The 25,891-nt window shown below is 43.3% G+C and overlaps 1 protein-coding gene across 3 annotated transcripts in view; it reads right to left on the reverse strand.

Annotated features, from left to right (window-relative positions):
• acsl3a (acyl-CoA synthetase long chain family member 3a) overlaps positions 1–25,891 on the reverse strand; it is a 165,891-nt gene that overhangs the window by 23,935 nt on the left and 116,065 nt on the right. For all 3 annotated transcript variants that reach the window (XM_070883594.1, XM_070883593.1, XM_070883595.1), the window contains 6 exons: positions 24,699–24,822; positions 24,182–24,253; positions 18,044–18,183; positions 12,927–13,099; positions 4,306–4,380; positions 1,241–1,432 (listed from right to left, as the gene is read on the reverse strand). In XM_070883594.1, the coding sequence (XP_070739695.1) occupies positions 1,241–1,432; positions 4,306–4,380; positions 12,927–13,099; positions 18,044–18,183; positions 24,182–24,253; positions 24,699–24,822 (776 nt within the window). The remainder of the gene's footprint in view (positions 1–1,240; positions 1,433–4,305; positions 4,381–12,926; positions 13,100–18,043; positions 18,184–24,181; positions 24,254–24,698; positions 24,823–25,891) is intronic.

The raw sequence follows: 25,891 nt of genomic DNA on the forward strand, positions 1-25,891 counted from the left end.
ACCGGAATCAACCTAGTGTACCTTCTCTGAACAGTCTTCAATGCAAGTATATCCTTCCTTAAATACGGAGACCAAAACTGTACGCAGTACTCCAGGTGTGGCCTTACCAATACCCTATACAGTTGTAGCAGGGCTTCTCTGCTTTTACACTCTATCCCCCTTGCAATAAAGGCCAAACATTCCATTTGCCTTCCTGATTACTTGCTGTACTTGCATTGTGTTTTGTGTTTCATGCACAAGGACTCCCCAGGTCCCTCTGTACTGCAACACTTGGCAATTTTTCTTCATTTAAATTGTAATTTGCTTTCCTATTTTTACTGCCAAAGTGGATAACCTCACATTTTCCCACATTATACTCCATCTGCCAAATTTTTGCCCACTCACTTAGCCTGTATATATCCCTCTGCAGATTTTGTGTCTTCTTCACAGCTTGCTTTCCCACTCATCTTTGTATCATCAGCAAACTAGGCTACATTACACTTGGTCCCTTCATCCAAGTAATTAATATAAATTGTAAATAGTTGAGGACCTAACACCGAGCCTTGCGCACCCCACTAGTCAGTTTGCCAACCGGAAAATGACCCATTTTTCCCGACTCTCTATTTTCTGTTAGTTAGCTAATCCTCTATCCATATTACTCCCAACCCTGTGAACTTTTATCTTGTGCAGTCACCTTTTACGTGGCACCTTATCGAGTGCCTTCTGGAAATCCAAATACGCCACATTCACTGGTTCCCCTTTATCCACCCTGCTCGTTACATCCTCAAAGAACTGCAGCAAATTTGTCAAACATGATTTCCCTTTCATAAAACCGTGCTTGATTGAATTATGCTTTTCCAAGTATCCCGCTACTGCTTCCTTAATAATGGACTCTAGCATTTTCCCAACGACAGATGTTAGGCTAACTGGTTTATAGTTTCCTGCTTTTTGTCTGCCTATTTTTTTTTTTTTTTAAATAGGAACGTAACATTTGCAGTTTTCCAATTCGCTGGGACTGCCCCAGAATTCAGGGAATTTTGTTGGATTACAACCAATGCATCCACTATCTCTGCAGCCACCTCTTTTAAGACCCTAGGATGTAAGCCATCAGGTCCAGGGGACTTGTCTGCCTTTAGTCCCATTATTTTACCAAGTACTACTTCATTAGTGATAGTGATTGTATTAAGTTCCTCCCTCCCTATAGCCCCTAGTAGACTGAAGTTTAGATGTTATGTTATCTATGAGCTCTTCAGACACTAACCAATGACCTTAAGGCATCCATCATCTTGAAATTCGCCTATATCTCCGGTACAAAACCATGACAGTCCATCCTTATCCACAAAGTAATCTTCGAGTGTTTTGGATTTATTCTTGAAGTATCCCAGGGTAACATTTGGGCCGCCAATAAGGATTTCTCCTCTAGCGTGTGGCTTGTCGTAAACTGTATATCCACCTGGTCAATGAAAAAAAAGATAGCGTACAGGCTTTACTCTCAAAAAATGCATGCAAATTCTAGGTAACTTACTCTGAAGTCTTCAATAATAAATCTAATATTTAATGCCACTTTGGTCCCTGTACATTACATAATCAGACCAGGTCTTATAATATCCAACACAGCTGATAATTTTATTTCATGCCATATTAAAGAGGCGAGCAATGGAAGCAAAACTGTACTAGCCCCTATTTTAACCCAACATACCTGGCGAGAACTCTCGATTTACCCCCTACCGGAGTTTCAAATGTAAAAATGTACAAAGTGTAAATTGGGTGTCCAACCCCAACGCACCCCATTCTCACTGGGTGTGTTTGTTAACATCGAGGCTAGGACATTTTTCTGCTGTCAGACAGACAGAACCCTTTCATATTGAGGATATTAGTGGTACAAACCTGGTCACGTTTAGGAAATAATGACAGATACAACTACAGTCTTACTTTATTACGACCACTATCTTGATCAAATCCAGGATTCCTTTTTGCAAATACACTGATGAGTTTAATAAGTTTAGGAATAAATTCAAGTCTTTATCAAGGTACACACTGATAGGCACTCATTTTAGAGAAATGCATACATACAAGATCTGGCATTTTTTTTAATCTATCAAGGTTACCCTATTCTTAGTTCCAGTCAGGAAAATGGATGATGTGGATTTTAATAAAATTGATATAAAGTTGGGATATGAACAAAATTATTACAATTAAAACATCTGGTATCAGCCTCTCACTAAAGACCATGAAAATTATTGATGGATACATTCTTAGCCGAGGCCATCCTATCTTTCCAGACAGTTGTAGACATAAATTGCACCTGGACATACAACTGCAAACAACTTCCTGCTGCTGAAAATCTAATTCCAGCTGCTTCGAACTGGTGATATCCTGCAAGATGTGAAGCAGTATTACAGATTTTTTTTTCAAATAAGTAGAATTGGATTGGAAGAGATGCTAGAAGATAGATTGCAATAGATGCATCAAATGTGCAAAACATTTTAAATTAAACTGATTAATTATGCAATGTGCTCATTTGTTCCATCTAAGTTCATATAGCATCGTATTTTGAGATTGGCAGCAGTTCTCAAAAGGTGCTCTATGTCAGCTTCACTCCTTCCCTAACTTCCCTTTCTGGTGCCCATGTTGGTGATACTCTTAAAAGCTCTGTCCCTTCAGGTACTGTCACCTTCCACTTCAAACCTGCCATCATCACACCTCCTCAAAAAAAAAACACCTTTAACCCCCCACTGTCCTAGAAAACTACTGCCCTATCTCCAACCTCTCTTTCCTCATCAAAGTCCTTGAACATGGTGTCGCCTCCCAAATCTGTGCCCAGTTTTCCCACAACTTCATGCTCAAACCCCTCCAATTAGATTTCCACCCGTCACAGCACTGAAAGGGCCCTCATCAAAATCACAAATGACATCATGTGACTGTGGCCGTGGTAAACTATCGCTCAACATCCTTCTCAACCAGTCTGCAGCATTTAACACAGCTGATCACACCATCCTCCTCCAATGCCTCTCTTCTGTTGCCCAGCTGGGTGGGACTGCCCTCGCCTACTTCCATTCTTATCCATCTAGTCGCAGCCAGAGAATCACCTGCAATGGCTTCTTTTCCCGCTCCTGCACCGTTACCTCAATAATCCCCCAAGGGCCGATGCTTGGCCCCGTACTATTTCTCTACTTCACGATGCCCCTAGACGACATCAACCAAAAACACATCCGAACACATGCACGTTGATGACAACCCAGCTCTACCCCACTAGCTCTCTCGACCCCGCTGCTGGCTCGGATTTATCACACTGCTTGCTCAACATCCAGTATTGGATGAGCAGCAATTTTCATAAATTAAGTATCGAGAAGACTGAAGCCACTGTCTTCAGTCCCCACCACAAACTCTGCTCCCTAGCCAGTGACTCCATTCCACTCCCTGGCCATTGTGTGAGGTTGAACCAGACTGCTTATAACCTTGGCATCCTGAGCTCAGCTTCTGACCCTATATCCTCTCCATCCAGACCAACTACTTTCATCTCTGGAACATCACCTGACTTCGCCCTGCCTCAGCTCACCTGCATCCATGCCTTTGTTACCTCCAGACTCAACAATTTCCAATTCTATCCTGGCTGGCCTCCCACCTTGCACTTTCCATAAACTTGACCTCAACCAAAACTCTGTTGCCCATATCCTAACTCACACCAAGTCCTGTTTACACATAACCCCTGTGCTCGCTGGCCTACACTGGCTCCCAGTCTGGCAACAACTTGATTTTAAAATCATCATTGTTTTCAACTCCCCTCCACAGCATCACCCCATCCCATCTCTGTAACCTCCTCCAGTCTTACAACCCTCAGAGATCTCTAATTCTGGCCTCTTGCCTGTCCCCGATTTTCTTCACTCCACCACTGGCAGCCGTACCTTCTGCCGCCTTGGCCCCAAGCTCTGGAATTCCCTCTCTAAACCTCTCTACCTCATTTAAGTCGTTCCTTAAAACCTATCTCTTTGTCTAAACCTTTGGTTACCTGTCATAATACCTCCTGATGTGGCTTGTTGTCAAATTTTGTTTGAAAATCACTCCTGTGAAGCGTTTTGGGATATTTTACAATATTAAAAGCACTATATAAATGCAAGTTGTTATTGTTGTATAGTGAAACATTATAATGCATAGTTGGAAGCAACTATAAATTAGTAGGCCTGTAAATATTACTATTATTTCATGGAAAATTGTGCAATAGACCCAAGATCAACTTAACAAATGTAACAAACTGAAATTAGATTGTATTTCTTTCTGGACATTACAGCTGTGTTCCCTTCATTTGAAACAAGTGGCTTTGCTCACCTTCTTCCCAGTTTTTTAGAGTAATCTGGCAGCAGGGCAGTGGAGCTCCTACGCGGCCAGTGGAGTAGTCATACACTAAAATCAATAAAAGTTAATCGAGTGAAACGTTATTTAAAAAATTGTAAAGACTTATTATTACAGTACAGCTTTAAGAAAATTAAATATAGACTAACGTGGCATGGTAACCAAATGCCCATGAGGAACTTCTAAGATATTAATGTGGCTCAGTCTGCATGTCCTCCCAATCTCCCTCCCCCTATATTCTAAACTGTCGATGCAAGGGTCAGCTAAGGTTAAAAAAAAACTGTATGGTGACTATAATGTAGTCATCAATATATGCTGTAAAATCTTCACAGTTTTGTAACCTAATTTTCTGCTTCAAACTTATCCAAGTAATTTTAATTTTTTGCACATATAGATTTACATGGCAGCTAGTTTTTATATAAATCGTTATTGACATTGGAATGAATTATTTCAACAGTAAATGAACTATAGTTAATTTTTTTTTTTTTTTAAGATGAAAAGCTTCTTGTTGTTGAATGTTTTGTGCTTGGATTAAAATTTTTCACTAAGCTGATTTACACAAAATGTGAACAAATTACTGCCAGGTTCCTGATGGAAGCAAACATTTTTAACAATGTCCACTTTGTTGCTTACATGAAGAATCTGCAAGGATACTTCACAGCATAGGGGTTATGCAGATACTGCTATTGAGGAGGATTGTGATATTCTGGATGAAATAAATATAGAGAGGGGAAGTATTAAGGGGGTTAGCAGCTTTGAAAGTAGGTAAGTCCCCAGGCCCAGATGAAATGCATCCCAGGTTGTTGAGCGAAGTAAAAGAGGAAATAGCAGAGGCCTTGACCATCATTTTCCAGTCCTCTTTGGATCTGGGCATGCTGCTGGAGGATTGGAGGACTGCTAATGTAGTACCCTTGTTTAAGAAGGGAAAAAGGGATAGGCCGAGTAATTACAGTCCTGTCAGCCTAACCTCAGTGGTGGAAACATTATTGGAAAAAATCCTGAAAGACAGGATAAATCTGCATTCGGAAAAGCAAGGATTAATTAGGGACAGTCAGCACGGATTTGTTAAGGGAAGATCGTGTTTGACTAATCTGATTGAATTTTTTGAGGAGGTAACCAAGAGGGTCAATGAGAGTAGTGCATACGATGTAGTGTATATGGACTTTAGCAAGGCTTTTGATGAGGTCCCACATGGTAGACTGGTCATGAAGGTTAAAGCCCATGTAATACAGGGCAAAGTGGCAAGTTAGATCCAAAATTGGCTTGGAAGTAGGAAGCAAAGGGAAATGATTGATGGATGTTTTTGTGACTGGAAGGATATTTCCAGTGGGGTTCCGCAGGGCTCAATACTGGATCCCTTGCTTTTTGTGTACATATCAACGATTTAGATTTGAATATAGGGAGTATGATTAAGAAGTTTGCACATGACACTAAAATTGGCTGTATGGTTGATAATGAAGAGGAAAGTCATAGGCTGCAGGAGGATATCAATCTACTGGTCAGGTGGGCAGAGCAGTGGCAAATGGAATTGAATTCAGAGAAGTGTGAGGTGATGCACTTTGGGAGGGCAAATAAGGAAAGGGTATACACATTAAGCGGTAGGCCACTTAATAGTGTGGTGAACAAAGGGACCTTGGAGTGCTTGTCCACAGATCCCTGAAAGTAGGCCAGGTGGATAAGGTGGTTAAGAATGCATATGGAATGCTTGCCTTTATTGGCTGAGGCATAGAATATAAGAGCAGGGAGGTTATGCTTAAATTGTATAATACCTTGGTTAGGCCACAGCTGGAGTACTGCGTGCAGTTCTGGTCATCGTACTATAGGAAGGACATGATTGCACTAGAGAGGGTGCAGAGGAGACTTACTAGGATGCTGCCTGGAATGGAGAATCTTAGTTATGAGGACAGATTGGATAGGCTGGGTTTATTCTCATTGGAACAGAGGAGGTTGAGAGGAGACCTCATTGAGGTGTACAAAATATTGAGGGGCCTGGACATAGAGGATCGTAAGGGCCTATTACGAGGGAACATAGTTTTAAGATGGTTGGTGAAAGGTTTAGAGGAGATTTGAGGGGAGGGGCTTCTTTACGCAGAGGGTTGTGGGGATCTGGAATTCGCTGCCTGGAAGAGTGGTGAATGCAAAATCCCTCACCACTTTTAAGAGATGGTTGGATGGACACTTACAAGTGCAGTAACCTAGAGCATTACAGACCTAGAGCTGGTAATTGGGATTAGAGTGGATGACCTTTTGTTGGACGGCGCAGATACTGCAGGGAATAGAATACGGCCAGGGTGATCTCCTGGACTAGTTTCGATCGCCTGGATGGGTCGGAGAGGAATTTTCCCATATGTTTACTCTCTAATTTGGCCTGGGTTTTTAATCTGGTTTTTGCCTCTCCCAGGAGATCACATGGCTCCAGTTGGGGTGGAGTGTAGAATGTTTCAGTATAAGGGGTGTCGCAGTTGCGGGAGGCGGACTGGTTGCTCTTTGCCTTTCTGTCATTGTTCATAGGAGGCAGACAAAAAGCAAGAAACATAGAAACATAGAAAATAGGTGCAGGAGTAGGCCATTCGGCCCTTCTAGCCTGCACCGCCATTCAATGAGTTCATGGCTGAACATGCAACTTCAGTACCCCATTCCTGCTTTCTCACCATACCCCTCGATTCCCCTAGTAGTAAGGACTTCATCTAACTCCTTTTTGAATATATTTAGTGAATTGGCCTCAACAACTTTCTGTGGAAGAGAATTCCACAGGTTCACCACTCTCTGGGTGAAGAAATTCCTCCTCATCTCGGTCCTAAATGGCTTCCCCCTTATCCTTAGACTGTGTCCCCCTGGTTCTGGACTTCCCCAACATTGGGGACATTCTTCCTGCACCTAACCTGTCTAACCCAGTCAGAATTTTAAACGTTTCTATGAGGTCCCCTCTCATTCTTCTGAACTCCAGTGAATACAAGCCCAGTTGATCCAGTCTTTCTTGATAGGTCAGTCCCGCCATCCCGGGAATCAGTCTGGTGAACCTTCGCTGCACTCCCTCAATAGCAAGAATGTCCTTCCTCAGGTTAGGAGACCAAAACTGTACACAATACTCCAGGTGTGGCCTCACCAAGGCCCTGTACAATTGTAGCAACACCTCCCTGCCCCTGTACTAAAATCCCCTCGCTATGAAGGCCAACATGCCATTTGCTTTCTTAACCGCCTGCTGTACCTGCATGCCAACCTTCAATGACTGATGTACCATGACACCCAGGTCTCTTTGCACCTTCCCTTTTCCTAATCTGTCACCATTCAGATAATAGTCTGTCTCTCTGTTTTTACCACCAAAGTGGATAACCTCACATTTATCCACATTATACTTCATCTGCCATACATTTGCCCACTCACCTAACCTATCCAAGTCGCTCTGCAGCCTCATAGCATCCTCCTCGCAGCTCACACTGCCACCCAACTTAGTGTCATCCGCAAATTTGGAGATACTACATTTAATCCCCTCGTCTAAATCATTAATGTACAGTGTAAACAGCTGGGGCCCCAGCACAGAACCTTGCGGTACCCCACTAGTCACTGCCTGCCATTCTGAAAAGTCCCCATTTACTCCTACTCTTTGCTTCCTGTCTGACAACCAGTTCTCAATCCATGTCAGCACACTACCCCCAATCCCATGTGCTTTAACTTTGCACATTAATCTCTTGTGTGGGACCTTGTCGAAAGCCTTCTGAAAGTCCAAATATACCACATCAACTGGTTCTCCCTTGTCCACTCTACTGGAAACATCCTCAAAAAATTCCAGAAGATTTGTCAAGCATGATTTCCCTTTCACAAATCCATGCTGACTTGGACCTATCATATTACCTCTTTCCAAATACACTGCTATGACATCCTTAATAATTGATTCCATCATTTTACCCACTACCGATGTCACGGTCTATAATTCCGTTTTCTCTCTCCCTCCTTTTTTAAAAAGTGGGGTTACATTGGCTACCTTCCACTCCATAGGAACTGATCCAGAATCAATGGAATGTTGGAAAATGACTGTCAATGCATCCACTATTTCCAAGGCCACCTCCTTAAGTACTCTGGGATGCAGTCCATCAGGCCCTGGGGATTTATCGGCCTTCAATCCCATCAATTTCCCCAACACAATTTCCCGACTAATAAGGATTTCCCTCAGTTCCTCCTCCTTACTAGACCCTCCGACCCCTTTTATATCCGGAAGGTTGTTTGTGTCCTCCTCAGTGAATACCGAACCAAAGTACTTGTTCAATTGGTCCGCCATTTCTTTGTTCCCCGTTATGACTTCCCCTGATTCTGACTGCAGGGGACCTACGTTTGTCTTTACTAACCTTTTTCTCTTTACATATCTATAGAATCTTTTGCAATCCGTCTTAATGTTCCCTGCAAGCTTCTTCTCGTACTCCATTTTCCCTGCCCTAATCAAACCCTTTGTCCTCCTCTGCTGAGTTCTAAATTTCTCCCAGTCCCCGGGTTCGCTGCTATTTCTGGCCAATTTGTATGCCACTTCCTTGGCTTTAATGCTATCCCTGATTTCCCTTGATAGCCACGGTTGAGCCACCTTCCCTTTTTTATTTTTACGCCAGACAGGAATGTACAATTGTTGTAGTTCATCCATGCGGTCTCTAAATGTCTGCCATTGCCCATCCACAGTCAACCCCTTAAGTATCATTCGCCAATCTATCCTAGCCAATTCACGCCTCATACCTTCAAAGTTACCCTTCTTTAAGTTCTGGACCATGGTCTCTGAATTAACTGTTTCATTCTCCATCCTATAGACCAGTTAGCCTAACATCTGTGGTTGGGAAAATGTGGGTCCATTATTAAAGAAGCAGTAGCAGGACATTTGGAAAAGCAAAATTTGGTCAGGCCAAGTCAGCATAGATTTAAGAAGGGGAAGTCATGTTTGACAAATTTGCTGGAATTCTTTGAGGATGTAACGAACAGAGTGGATAAAGGGAAACCAGTGGATCTGGTGTATTTGGACATCCAGAAGACATTTGACAAGGTGTCACATAAAATGTTACTGCACAAGATAAAAGTTCACAGGGTTGGTAGTAATATATTAGCATGGATAGAGGATTGGCTAACTAGCAGAAAACAGAGTCGGGATAAATAGTTCATTCTCTGGTTGGCAACCAGTAACCAGTGGGGTGCCACAGGGATCAGTGCTGGGACCCCAACTATTTACAATCTATATTAACGACTTGGAAGAAGGAACTGAGTAACGTAGCCAAGTTTGCTGACGATACAAAGATGGGAGGAAAAGCAATGTGCGAGGGGGACACAAAAAAATCTGCAAAAAGGACATAGACAGGCTAAGTGAGTGGGCAAAAATTTGGCAGATGGAGCATAATGTCGGAAAGTGTGAGGTAATGCACTTTGGCAGAAAAAAAATCAAAGAGCAAGTTATTATTTAAATGGAGAAAGATTACAAAGTGCCGTAGTGCAGCGGGACCTGGGGGTACTTGCGCATGAAACACAAAATGATAGCATGCAGGTACAGCAAATGATCAGGAAGGCCAATGGTATCTTGGCCTTTATTGCAAAGGGGATGGAGTATAAAAGCAGGGAAGTCTTGCTACAGCTATACAGGGTATTAGTGAGGCCACACCTGGAATACTGTGTGTAGTTTTGGTTTCCATATTTACGAAAGGATATACTTGCTTTGGAGGCAGTTCAGAGAAGGTTCACTAGGTTGATTCCAGAGATGAGGGGGTTGACTTATGAGAAAAGGTTGAGTAGGTTGGGCCTCTACTCATTGCAATTCAGAAGAATGGGGTGTCATCTTATCGGAACGTATATTATGAAGGGGATGCAGAGAGGATGTTTCCACTGATGGGGGAGACTAGAACTAGAGGGCATGATCTTAGAATAAGGGGCCACCCATTTAACATAAGAATTAGGAACAGAAGTAGGCCATCTGCCTGCTCCGCCATTCAACAAGATCATGGCTGATCTGGCCGTGGACTCAGCTCCACTTACCCGCCCCGCTCCCCATAACCCTTAATTCCCTTATTGGTTAAAAATCTATCTATCTGTGACTTGAATACATTCAATGAGCTAGCCTCAACTGCTTCCTTGGGCAGAGAATTCCACAGATTCACAACCCCCTGGGAGAAGAAATTCCTTCTCAACTCGGTTTTAAATTGGCTCCCCTGTATTTTGAGGCTGTGCCCCCTAGTTCCAGTCTCCCCGACCAGTGGAAACAACCTCTGCCTCTATCTTGTCTATCCCTTTCATTATTTTAAATGTTTCTATAAGATCACCCCTCATCCTTTTGAACTCCAACGAGTAAAGACCCAGTCTACTCAATCTGTCATCATAAAGTAACCCCCTCATCTCCGGAATCAACCGAGTGAATCGTCTCTGTAACCCCTCCAAAGCCAGTATATCGTTCCTTAAGTAAGGCGACCAAAACTGCACGCAGTATTCCAGGTGCGACCTCATCAATATCCTATACAGTTGCAGAAGGACCTCCCTGCTTTTGTACTCCATCCCTCTCGTAATGAAGGCCAACATTCCATTCGCCTTCCTGATTACCTGAGATGAGGAGAAATTTCTTCTGAGGGTTGTAAATCTGTGGAATTTGCTGCATCAGAGAGCTGTGGAAGCTGGGACATTGAATAAATTTAAGACAGAAATAGACAGTTTCTTAAACGATAAGGGGATAAGGGGTTATGGGGAGCGGGTGGTGAAGTGGAGCCGAGTCCATGATCAGATCAGCCATGATTTTATTGAAATGGTGGAGCAGGCTCGAGGGGCCGTATGGCCTCCTCTAGTTCCTATTTCTGATGTTATGTTCTTATATGTAACCTTTAGAGCTGCTGACCAAGGGCCGTGCAGCTCTTTGTCGGATGGCGCGGACACGATGGGCCGAAATTGGCCTCCTTGTGCGTTGTAAATTTCGATGTTTCTATAGTGATGAAATATAAATTATACAAATTCTAAGTCAAAGAATGGCAAAACTTCACTCCTTTTTGGAATATTTAATCTACATATTGTGTTCTACTTTTCTGCAGTGTTCCTACAAAACTATAACAGTAACTTTTGAATTCATCATGCAGCCTTGCACCATTACAAGAATGAAAACAGAATTCAGATTGTTTGGTTCCCACAGTAATACAGTTCCACTTACATATCAAAAACTGTTCTTTTATTGCTCTTGGCAATAAATGATTTGCCAAAATAAAAAAGGAATACTTTAAAATACCACAGAACTGCGATGAAAAATGCTGAAAGACATTTTTAATGGAAACACCCCTTTAGTGGACAAAATATATCCAATATCCAGATGTTCCTAATTATGTAAATGACATCAGCCTGAATAGAATAAATTCTTGCCCGAATAAAGATTTTTCTTTAGATGCTCTCATCAACAGGTTTCTTCTTTTGTAGTCATGAGAATCTTTATGGGAATCAACAGAGCAGCAAACTGTTGTAGGGAGCATGAGAGAGCAGCAACTGATGAGCTGTTCAGGAGAGTGCAAAAGCCCTTTATATACAGTTCTCTTTATATATCGTTTCTTTTCAAATATTTTACTGAGTTATATTCTTGAGCTGATGAAAAATTTGGAGACAGAGTGCAAGGAGAATTGTGTGTAAAAAAGGAATCAGAAGACAGCAGTGGCACTTAGATTACTGGAAGAAAATAACAAAAGTACCAGGATCACTGATAGAAGTACACTGATCAGTGATTCCGAGGAACAGAGACAATTCCTCTGTGACTCTCAAGATAGCTAACAGAAGGCTTGAAAAGAAGATCCATAAACAAGCAGCTCCTCCAGCCAGCTGATCAATGTGCTCCTCATTCCAGTGAAATCTTGTCTATCCACTAATTCCTATTATCCACGGGGTAATCAGTACGATAGACAATTGATGTTTCATTTTATGTGAAATCGCTAAGAAAAGTATAGTTACGTGAGCTGCAAAGCCAATAATATTTGACTCCATTTCTTTTTCTCTGCTGTTATTACAGTGGAAATCCAACTCTATTATTAGCAATCTGCATGCATAAAATTAAATTTTCCAAGAATTAACTTCCATAATTAATCTGAATAAATTAATTTTAATTTACAAAAAAGCCAACCTTAAGCAAAATGTCTGCACACCGAATCTGTAAAAGATACTAATTCCAAAAAAAAACAGATTAAATATGCATTTTTGTCACTCAGATATGCAAATATACTGAGTGTGTAAAAACAATGTTAAGATGATTTCATACTTTTTGCCTTCAGTAATGTTTTACTTTATATAGCTTGTCAAACTATCTTGTACTACACTAAATATATCAGCCACTGACATATTGTTTAGAGTTTCTACTAGCTTTTCACTCCTTACAGACAAATGTGAATCAACCATTTAATGCCATAAATTGTCATGTGGCAAATATATTCACGTCTTTGAATACAGAAAAGGATTTAGCAAAGTAACAAAAGGCTTCCGTTTTCTTTCAACAGACGATGCTTCTCTAGCTACCTTTATCAATTGAGCTTTGTTTTTAAAGTTGAAAATACACATCCTTAGATACGCTAAACACATAACAGACAACTGAAAGTAAAAAGAAATCCCAGAAAATGACTAACCATCACTAATAGTCCCTGCTCCACAAGTCTCCGTTAATCCATATCCTTGTCCAACAGGGCAGCAGAAGCAGATGTTCATGAAAGTTTGTGTGGATGGTGACAACGGAGCACCCCCACACAGAATAAGCCGAGTGTTTCCTCCTAGTAATAAACGTATTTTCTGGAAAACCAACCTATAGAAGAAGAAAATATTAAGGTAAGCATTTCTTTTTTCAAATAGCTGCTCGTTAATTTCAGATTAGAAATTACCAACCAACAGCCAATCCTTATATAATTCAAATGATTTGAAAGTGATAATAAAATGGAATGGACTAGATGAAACAACTTTACTAACAATAATAGGGAAACTACAATAGAAACTTGCACTGATGTAGCACCTGTAACAGTGAAACGTCCCAAAACATTTGACAGTTGTGGAACAGATTCAAGAGGATGGGAACCGGAGAGGTAGCAGGTGGTGTTGTTGATGAGTAGCCTTGCAGGATGATTTTGAAAGTGGGGGACAGATTATAGCAAAACATAGGAGTTTAGGGAGGGCATATTACCAGAGAATCTACTACCAATGGTAGAGCAGAGAGAGGATGGGGGAAACTCAGGGAATGGACAGCAATGTAGGGCAGGATGACACTACAAAGATAGGGATAAGCAAAGATGAAGATGAGGATATTGGAGTTGATGCACTAGGGAATGGATGGACAAAGGTCAGCAAGGACCAGTGAATGAGATAGAATCTGACGAGTTGGGAGTTTATGTGGGGTGGAGCTCAGGAAGCAAGTGAGAAAGATAGGAAAAGTCAAGTCTGGAGGTGACAAAGACAAGGGTGAGTATTTCAGTGGCATTGGGGTGACGTAGGGGCAGTGAGTAGAGATGTTTTGAAAGTGTAATTAGGTAGTCTTAAGACTAAATGCAAGCTTTGAAGCTCAGTTCAGAGTTGAGCAGGACACTGAGTTTGTGCACCATTGGGTTGTGTTTGAGTGAACATCCAGAGAGGAGAAAGATGGTATTGGGGCTAGGGGACAAAATTTGTCCTGGGGGTGGTGGGGGGGCAGTGGGAAACAAACAGGATGGCTTTGGTCTTGCCAAAGTTGAACTGCAAAAGATTTCTGGCTCATTCGTAACAATTTTATTCAAGATTTTAAAGTAAAGTATGGTGTTCTAAGTTACCATTGAAGCGAAATCATCAAAAAGATGACTGCACTAATTTATATGAAAATCTATCTTTAGTGTAGAGCAACAAGGATATTGTCACAGTTCAGACTTCTTTGACCATTCTCATGAAAAGACTTGGACATAAGCAATTTCACTGTGTATTCTGGGCATAAGTTTGCCAGAAATGGAGTAGCTTCCCCAGAGAGCTCCATTCGGGATTAGACATTGTCCGCAGATGAGAAGTGATTTAAATGTAGGTTGGGCAATTATTTTGCACAGATTGCAAACAATGGCAATGTATTAGCAATGTCTTTACATTCAAAACGACAGCTAGCACCTTGATGTTGACAAATAGTTTTGATCTCAGAATCAGGACACAGACACCAGAAAATCAGCCAGGCAGCAGCAGCCGCAAAAAACGTACTCTATCTTGGTCAGGGAGAGTTTGTGTTTTTACATTATGTAATGGGCCCACCTGAAATGGCCTAGCATATGCTTGTATATATTCCAGTGAGGAGGAAAGGGTATAAGAGAAAAGATAGCCATCTTTGGCTAACCAAAGAAATAAAGGACAGTATCCAATTAAAAACAAGAGCATACAAAGTGGCCAAAACTAGTGGGAGGACAGAAGACTGGGAAGCTTTTAAAAACCAGCAAAGAATGACTAAAAAAATGATTAAGAAAGGTGTTGTGTATGCAATAACTGTTAGACTGAGTACTGTTTAACTCCAAGAGGTATGACCTCGGATCTGCTTTATTAAGGCCCAAAAAGTGACTAATATACAAAATGGCTAGCATTTTATGCTTGTGCTGCACACACGAGTGCAGCCCAATAGCCTCCAGCAGTGACGTCATCTAATGGCTAGTGATCCCAAAAGTACATACATGACAAAAGGGAAGATAGACTATGAAAGTAAACTAGCACAAAATATTAAAACAGATAGCAAGAGTTTCTTTAGGCATATAAAAAGGAAAAGAGTGGCTAAAGTAAATATTGGTCCCTTAGAGGACGAGACCGGGGAATTAGTAATGAGGAACATGGAGATGGCAGAAACTCTGAACAAATATTTTGTATCAGTCTTTATGGTAGAGGACACTAACAATATTCCAACAATGGATAGTCAAGGGGCTATAGGGGGGGAGGAACTTAACACAATCACAATCACTAAGGAGGTGGTACTCAGTAAGATAATGGGACTAAAGGCAGATAAATCTCCTAGACCTGATGGCTTGCATCCTAGTGTCTTGAGAAGTAGCGGCAGGGATTGTGGATGCATTAGTTATAATTTACCAAAATTCCCTGGATTCTGGGAAGGTCCCAGCAGATTGGAAAACTGCAAATGTAATGCCCCTATTTAAAAAAGGCAGATAAAAAGCAGGAAACTATAGACCAGTTAGCCCAACATCTGTGGTTGGGAAAATGTTGGAGTCCATTACTAAAGAAGCAGTAGCAGGATATTTGGAAAAGCAAAATTCGGTCAGGCAGTCAGCATGGATTTATGAAAGGGAAGTCATGTTTGACAAATTTGCTTGAGTTCTTTGAGGATGTAACGAGCAGGGTGGATTAAAGGGGAACTAGTGGATGTGTTGTATTTGGACTTCCAGAAGGCATTTGGCAAGGTGCCACATAAAAGGTTACTGCACAAGATAAAAATTCTCAGGGTTGGAAGTGATATATTAGCATGGGTAGAGGATTGGCTAACTAACAGAACAGAGAGCCAGGATAAATGGTTCATTCTCTGGTTGGCAACCAGTAACCAGTGGGGTGCCGCAGGGATCAGTGCTGGGACCCCAACTATTTACAATCTATATTAACAACTTGGAAAAAGGGACTGAGTGTAACGTAGCCAAGTTTGCTGATGATACAAAGATGGGAGGAAAAGCAATGTGTGAGGACACAAAAAATCTGCAAAACGACATAGACAGGTTAAGTGAGTGGGCCAAAATTTGGCAGATGGAGTATAATGTTGGAAAATGTGAAAGCATGCACTTTAGCAGAAAAAAATCAAAGAGCAAGTTATTATTTAAATGGAGGAAGATTGCAAAGTGCTGCAGTACAGCGGGACCTGGGGGTACTTGTGCATGAAACACAAAAGAATAATATGCAGGTACAGCAAGTGATCTTGAAGGCCAACAATATATTGGCCTTTATTGCAAAGGGGATGGCGTATAAAAGCAGGTAAGTCTTGCTACACAGCTATACAAGGTATTGGTGAGGCCACACCTGGAGTACTGCGTACAGTTTTGGTTTCCATATTTACGAAAGGATATACTTGCTTTGGAGGCAGTTCAGAGAAGGTTCACTAGGTTGATTCCGGATATGAGGGGGTTGACTTATGAGGAAAGGTTGAGTAAGTTGGGCCTCTACTCTTTGGAATTCAGAAGAATGAGAGGTGATCTTATCGAAACATAAAAGATTATGAGGGGGCTTGACAAGGTGGATGCAGAGAGGATGTTTCCACTGATGGGGGAGACTAGGACTAGAAGGCATGATCTTAGAATAAGGGGCCTCCCATTTAAAACTGAGATGAAGAGAAATTTCTTCTCTCAGAGGGTTGTAAATCTGTGAAATTCTCTGCCTCAGAGCTGTGGAAGCTGGGAGGTTGAATAAATTTAAGACAGAAATAGAGTTTCTTAAACGATAAGGGGATAAGGGGTTATGGGGAGCGGGCAGGCAGGTGGAGCCGAGTCCATGATCAGATCATCCATGATCTTATTGAATGGCGGAGCAGGCTCGAGGGGCCATATGCCCTAATCCGGTTCCTATTTTATATGTTCTTGTAGTACAGGTGCAGCGTCGAAAATCTGGAGTTCCGGAATCCAGAATGTTCCAAAATCCGGACCGATCGGTGGCAGGGTCGTCCGGAATCCATAAAATGTTGCAGAATCCGGACCCGCCGACCCTGGGGCCCTGCTGCTGCCCGCCCTTGGGCCTCACCGCCGCTGCCTCGCCCGCCGCCCTTACCTCGAGGCCTCATCATCGGCTCGCCCGAACACCACCTCGGCGAGGCGGGGCTCCCGCCCGAACACCACCTCGGCGGGGTGAGGCCCCGGCCCGAACACCTCATTGATGGGGCCGGCAGCCCAAACAGCTCCTCGGGGGGGGCCCCCTTTTCCTTTCTGATGTAACGAATCCGGAAACACCCAGGTTCTGGTATTTCCGGATTTCAGAACGTCAGCAAGACGATCGAAAGTTCGGAAAAACCTGGAATCTGGAACAGCCTCAGTCCAGAGGGTTCTGGATTCTCTCTGCTGCACCTGAACTAAGTGAATAGATTGTACCAAGTGTCTTATATACTCAGTGTGCTGTATGTTTTGCTTACTGTGCAATATGGCAGCTTCTGAATTGGACTAAATATTCCCTCGCTTAATGTTAACTCAGTCCACCCAAGGAGAACTGGAAGGGGCATGTGTGCGCAAGACATGAAGATCAAGTCTTTGTTAATTTCTTGGGCCCTGTTTTGTGCTAGCAGATGCAAGGCAGTGTCAGTCAACCTCTGTATAAAAGAGGCAACCCAACGGCTTAAGGGAGAAGCTGACAGCACTGAATCGGAGTAGATATCTGCAACATACCTGAATTATTTGTGTGTTTTAATAAGTTTAAAAATAAACTTACCTTAATGGACAAGGTTTTTAATATAAAAATGAGTGTTCAAATTAAATTTATATGTTTTAAAAGTGTTACGTTAGTAAATATAACCCATGTGCCTGCTTTTACCAGGCATAAAAGTTTGAAGGACATTCACTGGGCACGAGTTGGGCAAATAGCCCAATCTCTGTCGCGCAGATGTCCTTCTCCCAGTGATGCGTAGGATCTGTATGGAAAAATCTTGACACATCGGAGAATCGGCTTATGCGAGGCCTCGCTGGGTGCCTGCGCACTTCGTATGGACCCAGCGAAACTGCAATTTTTGGCCCAATCACTTTTACACATATTAAATTAGCAGACTTATTTATCGATATCCTACCAATCGGAGAGAGGTGTGCTGTAACCCAAATTCATCTGTTCCATTTTATAGTTGTAGGCAACAACAAAGAAAGTCCGCTGCACACTACTCATGTCTTCTATTTTGGTTACGATATTCTTATAAATTCGATCCATAATTTCCTGTTGGCACATAAAATGAAAGAGAATTTATAGCTTTTTAATTTTTTTTGCAAGTTGTCCATTATATGATTTGGGGATAGACTTCCACTATGATCGTGATATTTCCTACGTTAGTGCTTTTTGAATTTTTGAGGATCGCTGGAATATCGTCCATTTTAAAAACCACTAGTTTCGCCTTTTTAATTTGGGCGAAAGCCTTAGCAATGTGAGATGGGCGATAGTGTCATCGGTGGTCCATGATAGACGAGAGGCAGACCAGTGCCGCAAACACTGGAACAGTCTTGCTTCATTGGCAAGAGTAAATATTACATTTCTAATTGTAATGATGCACTAACTCATTAATTAGAATGTAAATCTGCCAGATTGTAATTAAGCTGGATAATCTTGGGTAGCTTCCCCGTTAAGATTTGGACTACGGTCGGAACCTGCGCCCTTTTACTCTAATGTTGCCGAGATGCCTTAAACTTAATTGACAGTATTAATTATCATTTAAACGCTTTGATTGAAAATTGGGGCCAAAGGAATGACTGGAAACAGACAGACCGGAAACACTCGGCATTTCTACCACTTTAGTTTAGAAGGAGAATTATTAAATTATATCGTTGCTTGCGTGCTGTGAGCAACTCTTTAACTTGGGCACCATCTCGTTTTTGATTAGGTTGGTGGATGGGGGCACGACTGAGCACTGAGGGGTCCGGTCAGCTTTGCCCAGACCGTGTGAGTCAGTCAGTCAGTGACCCAGCCTGGACTGGGGGAGAGCTGCCCTGGAACACTTTGGGACATTAACTCCAGCTACACGGAGGTCTCCGAACACAGCCCAGGGACACGGTGTCCCCTCCCCTCATAGCCCTGCCAGCGCTGAGCTCACCAGCGGTCCTGATTTCGCCCTCCTGCCCCCCGATTCCAATAAACCGCTTCCCTCCCCTCAGGCGCTGAATGGCACGGCCCGTGGATGAGGTCTTTCCTGGAGATTGTACGCGAGGGGGGTGGTGTCGAGCATTAGCTCCTAAACACGATTTTATTAAATATTTTCTCTGACCATGGATGTCATAAACATTCATCCATTGGATACAATTAGCATATAACGTTAACGATGAATGACACGTGGGGTGACTAATTGTGGATTACAATATCTGTTGTGCTTCCGTAATAGTACCTAGGCAATTAGCTTATGCCATGCTCTTGTCATGTTTGCAGAGGAAGATATCTAAGAATCAGGCGGAGCGGACCGGAGGAGGGCTTGCTGACCTTAACACTCTGACCGACCTGGAGGGGCATGCCGCAGCCTTAGTAGCCACGCACAATCGTTCTGCCACCCATTGCGGTGCAGATCCCGTTGTTGCGCCACGCGAGTAATGTGTAAACCAGTGGTAATTTAATGCCATTTGATTATAATCTTTGAATAATGTAATGTTATACATGCAGCTTCTATACTCTCATGTTAATCATATGTAACATCTCTTGTTCACATTTATTGCAGTAGTGTTGCTCCTCGTATATATGCCTGCGCAGTGCAAGCATTTTCACGTCTCCCCTTCTCTTCTATTAACCTCAATTATGTTTTCCAGCTCCCCAGGCTCATCAGGAGGCCCCTGGAGCATTACCCCGACCGCTGCAGGTCGTGTTAACCATGGGGGAAGAACAGGAAGAAGATATGACCGAGGAGGAGGATGTTGAGCCTGAAGGGCCATCTGTGGTACCTGCAGCCACATCACCCTCAACAGGCCAAGTGGCTTGCAGCAGGGCACTCCAAGTCGCCCAGTGCCCACGCCGACCCCGTGGAGGTTGGGTCGGCGAGGTAGGCACGCACTGCGATGGGCAGATGTCAATGAGGACATGGTGTCACTGTCGAGGGCGAGCGTCGACTTAGGTCGAGAGCTCCCCCAGGCGATTGGTGGGTTGACTGGCAACATTGCCACACTGTCTGCAGAATCTCTGAGGGCATGGGGCAGATGGTTGTGGCAATGCGGCGAATGACCGACTCTGCCGATGCCTTGCGGCATGCGGTAGTTTCAGATTATGGCACTGCACCCCAAGGTGCCATACCACCATCCAGCATGACAGATGTGAGACAGGAGGAAGAACTGCCTTCTGATTCGGAAGACATTTCTTCGCAAACGTCTTCTCGATCCACTGAAGTCATTCTGCCAACGTCACACACCCTCCCCTCCCCGCCCCCCCACAGCAGCAACCCTCGTGGTACTCTGCTGCAAGACGTATGGTCCCGTTACTAGGGGATTAAGTGGGGCTTACGACCCGGGGGGGGGGGGGGGGGGGGGGGGGGGGTAATAAAATTAGAGGAAGGAAGTGTGGCTGCAGGTGGTGGGGGGGGCAAGGGGGGCGCGGTATATTATTGTTATATTATTTTGTTTTTAATTTGTTGAATGTTGGGGGTGGTGGGAGGGTTTTATTGTTATATTGTCTTGAAAACATTTTGTTGGGGGTTGGGGTGTTGTTCTAGTTTGATAAAAAAATATTTTGTACCACTTGTTAAAATATAACTTTTTAATTGAACTTTACAGTTGTTGTGAAGTGTCTTCTAATAACGTATGGTAAAACATCAATACAAGGGTTACAAACAATGGCCATGCCAGACCACGCCAGGCAAGGATGAAACGTAATGCAACTGTAACGGTCAACAATGTAACTTCACGCAAAGCGTTCATTTATTAGCTGTTGGCGCAACAGTTTTGCAGCTGCGTAACTACCACGGGGTTTTTCCAGTGGTGTGGGGGGGGGGCGTGGGGGCATGGGTTCATCTACAGGCTGATTGTCCTCCTCCTCATCCACCTTCCCTCTCTCCTGAGGTAGACCAGCGCTCCCATCTGGCAATTATTGTCCTTTCCTGATAGCTAGGAGAGGACACCACAATGAACTCAGCGACCTGCTCATGATGGTATTGTAGGTTGCCTCCTGAGTGGTCCAGGCATCTGAAGCGCTGCTTCGGAACTCCAATTGTCTTTTCGATGATAGTGCGTGTGGCTATATGACTTTCGTTGTAGCGCTTCTCGGCTTCTGTCTGGGGCTTACGCGGGGGCGGGGGCAGTCATGACCAGCTGGCAAGGCCATATCCTTTATCCCCCAGCATTCGACCGTGACCTTGTGGCTGACTCTTAAAACGGGTCAGAGACAATGCTCTCATGCAAGATGTGCGCATCATGGATGCTCCCTAGAAAATTTGCATTTACTGCCATGATTATTTCCTTGTGGTGACAACAAGCTGCACATTCAGGGAGCGGAATCCCTTTCGGTTCCAAAACACCTCTGCATCCTGTAAATAGACTGTACGCAGGGCGATGTGCGCAAAGTCTATTGCTCCCTGCACCTTGGGGAAGTTTACTATTCTCGAGAACCCCAAAGTCCTCTCACTCTGTGCCTCCCTGGTCATAGGGAAGTTTATAAAGTCCATCCTGCGCGCGTAAAGGGCTTCAGTCACGTGTCGAATGCAGCAATGTGTGGCGTGCTGAGATACCGCAAATGTCGCCAGCTGAAGCCTGAAAGGAGCCCAATGCATAGAAGGAAAGTGCCACAGTAAGTTTAACAGCAGTGCAGTCCTGATGGTGCTGGTAAGTTTCCAGATGCTGCCTGACCTGCTGAGATTTCCAGCATTTTCTGTTTTTATTCCAGTTTTCAGCATCCGCAGTATTTTGCTTTTGTCAGGCTGCAGATCTCCCTTAACTAGCTAGCATATCTCACTGATGACCTCCTTTCGGAATCGCAGCCTTCGAACGCACATGTTATCAGACAAGCCCAGGTATGATCGCTTATCCCTGTAAATGCGTTGGATGCAATGTCTCCTCTTCCTCAGCAGTTTGCCACCTCTTTGATTGGGCACATAATGCTCTTCAATGAACCTTCTCCCATCTCTATTCTGCAGCATGTGAATAGTCATCAATAGTGGTTGAGAAATTAAAGGCCCAATCACTATAAATGCCCTAATCTGTCTTCTTAAATTGTCCTCAACAAATACAATGTGATTAGATGATTGGCAAGATTCAAATCACTCACGAATTATTCTCCTCCCAACCACTTTAAGCAGCCTTTTATTAAAGATCCTCCGAGTTTAAAAAATGGCATCCATACTGTCGAGTTAAGTTCATTGATTGCAGCTATTCTTGAGCGTCTTTTTGGGTGAGCGATCATCTGGGCAAATTATGGGCAAAATGCCGAAAGTAGCGCTCGGCGATAATCTGGGCGATAATCAGGCGCTAGTTTTCATTAAACAGTATTCTGGGCCTTTCACAAGGATGACAACATATTTTTTTTTTTTTAAAAGTAGGCCTGGCGATGCAGCTCATTCCTGTATGCCGAAAGTTACGCCGGCAATAAATGGGCGATAATCGGGCGCTAGTTTCCATTTTTTATCAAATATGGGCAATAACCTGAATCTCAGCGCTTATATGGCGCTAAGCAGGAGACGATGTGCCGAAAGTCTAGCCCTTGGTCTTTAGTATTTGACAAAACTGATTTTTTTTTTGGTAGTTTGGTTCATAATTCTTTAACTCAGCCACAAGACACAAGGGCCAAGGCTTTCCCAGTTCCCTTCCATCTGCTTTTCAACATATCTGCATGAAAGGTGCTCAGGGACATCCCCAACTTCCTTTGCCCTTTTTCCAGAGGTTAGGCTTCGAACAGCTGCAGATCAGCCATGTTATCTGTTCTGTTGGAACACTGGACACCAAGTTACCCTTCTGACCCTGGCATCGAGGATTCAATAGTTGGCAGGAACCTCAGAGGTTTCTTTACAAAGGAACTTGTGAAATTACTCAGTGTGGTGGTGCACAGCCTAGATATTTTTCAAGCAACTCAAGACACTGCCTCTTCCTCTTAATGAAATTACCTGTTACAAGGCTCACACTCCAATCTGCTGCAAGTGTCCAGCACAGATGAATCAGTAAATCAACTAATCACCCTAGGAACTGTTCTCGGGGGTATTTAATAAGCTGAAGATGTTCAACAAACTGAGCTGAGTCAAGTCGAACATAAGAAATAGGAGGAGGAGTAGTAGGCCATCTGGTCCCTCGAACCTGCTCCGCCATTTAATATCATGGCTGATCTGATCATGGACTCAGCTCCATTTCCCTGCCCACTCCCCATAATCTTTTAGTAGGTTAGAACCCCCTGAAGATAGGTTAGCCTAGATATCTCCCACAATTAGAAACAACTACCAGAGAAAAGTCCAGATTAAATTTAACATATATTGCAACCTTTTATTATTTTTTGTTCAAGAAAGTAATTATGTAATATCTAAACTAAATTAAAAATAATTGCTGTTATATATTCATGTTCATCTTTTGTTCAATAAAAAAAAAATTTTAAACTTAAAACAAGGTCGGATAGTGATGTTTTGCTGCTTTTATAAGAAAGAAGAATGTTCTTATAGAGGTACAGGATATATCCAGTAGCCATTGCTGCTCCAGCACCATCTCCCAGCTTCTGCTTTCTTGAGTTTGGACTACTTTTGTCCCCTTGCCCGGCAATAGAATGTTCAGCTGTAAGGGCCCCCAAACTGGTATTCTCGCTCTAAAATCTCTGCCTTGCCAGATCTCTCCCCACCTTCAAAAGCTTCCTCAAAACCTATCTCTGACCATTTTCACTAACTCTTCCCCCAATTCCTCTCATGTGCAATCTGCCCCTCTGAAACACACCAACATTGCACTGTAACTCCAGAGTATGTGCCCAACTGGACATCAGAATGAAGTGATGAGACTCCCTGGAAGATGCAGTCTCGCGCTGCTTGTACTCATGGGCTCTCAAACAATAAAACGTGGACACTGCAGAGCTCTATCCTGAACAGAACTGCAGTTCTACCCAGGCAGTATAAACAATATACTTCCCGACTAGAACAGGTAGCACAGCATCAATGCACTTTTAGAATTAAGCATTATAAGCACTTGTCTGAGTGCACAATGAAAACTCAACAAATGGTATAAATATTTCTTGTAATGACTGGCTCTGGTACTTAATCCAACATGTCCAAATGTTAACAAAAACTTACCGGTACAGCTGCCAATAGTGTTGGTTTAAGTACTGTTGTATCGCCTTTGCTTCCTTTCTTGATTTTGGCAGACTACAAAATAACAAAGAACTGTTACTTTTATAATAAAATAAACCAAACGTAAATGTCCTCCTTCAAGAATACAATTTAACTGTGCCTTTCACCACTTGATTCAGATTAATATATTTTCACAATTAAAAATGCATGTTTAAGAATGCACATTATAGAGATTACAATGATATATTATAGCTCCCCTCAACTAGAATACACAATGCTATTTTTCAACTTTTAAAAGTATCGGTGAAAATTCAGTTATGCTAATATAAGCAGAAATGACAAGTGGCAAAAAAAGTACTGCAAAGTATTGTATATAAAGTAATTGGTAGGCTGTTAATGAAAAGAGAAACAGAAATAGAAAACAACACTGTTTAAAATGCAGATAGGTCTATTTAATATTTTACCACCATGACCATTCTAAATGTGATTTTAAAAAGGAATTTATTTGGTTAACCTGTACCTGGTCTGCTAAGGTCTGAGGGGAGGAGTAGCCAATACAACAGCCGCAAGCCATACAAAGAGTTTCCGCACTCAGCTCCAGGACATGTGCCAGGGGTAGGTAACCAATGTAGGTATCCTTTGGTCTTTAAAATAAATATAAAATCCAGATATGTATATTTTCAACAACTACACAAGGAATGGATATTAGAAAAACAGATACATTTAACAGAATTTGACACACTTAATGGGCCCAAGTTTCCACAAGAAAAAAAACGGGCGCCCCTCCGAGCTGGGCGCCCGTTTTTCGCGCCTAAAACGGCGCCTAAAAAAATCCTCGGTAGTCTGCACCTACTTACAGGTCCTCTGGCCCTGGGCGCAGTCAGCACGAGCTGTGGGGGGGCGGAGCAAGGTCCCGGCGCTGAAAGCAGTGCCGGGACCTCTGCACATGCGCGCTACAGTCGGCACGCAAGTGCAGTAGCTCCAGGCGCCGAACTGTGTGGGAGGGGCCCGAAGCACGCAGCCCCTAGCCCTGGCCCAATGGCCTCACTGGGGCTCCTCCCACGGCCAGCTCCTGCTCCCCGCCTGACCAGACCCGACACTCGCTCCCCCGCCGACCAGACCCGACCCGACACCCGCTCCCCACCTCCCCCCCACCCGACGACCCGACACCCGCTCCCTCCCCCACCCCGACCCGAGACCCGCTCCCCCCCCTGCCCAGAGACCCGACACCTGCTCCCCCCCCACCCCCGCACCGACCCGAGACCCGACACCTCTCTCTCTCTCTCTCTCTCTCTCTCTCCGGCACGAACGGCTGCAGAATTCTCCCTGGCTGAAGCACTTTCACACAGGTAGGAAGATGGTTTATTTAATCTTTTCGTGGCTTATAAATGTTTATTCAGGTTGGATTTATTTGTATAATATTTGTAGAAGTATAAATAAGGATTTATTGTCGAATTTAATGAGTTCCCCCCCCCCCCTTCCCCCCCACCTCGTTCTGGACGCCTAATTTGTAACCTGCGCCTGATTTTTTAATGTGTAGAACAGGTTTTTTCAGTTCTACAAAAATCTTCACTGGCTCCATTCTACTTTAGTATGGAGTACATTTTCACTGTGGAAACTTTCAAATCAGGAGTCAGTGGCCGGACACGCCCCCTTTTGAAGAAAAAATTCTGTTCTAAACTAGAACTGCAGAAAAAAAAAATGTGGAGAATT

The sequence above is a fragment of the Pristiophorus japonicus genome, chromosome 6 (assembly GCF_044704955.1).
Source record: "Pristiophorus japonicus isolate sPriJap1 chromosome 6, sPriJap1.hap1, whole genome shotgun sequence".
Taxonomy (NCBI): domain Eukaryota; kingdom Metazoa; phylum Chordata; class Chondrichthyes; family Pristiophoridae; genus Pristiophorus; species Pristiophorus japonicus.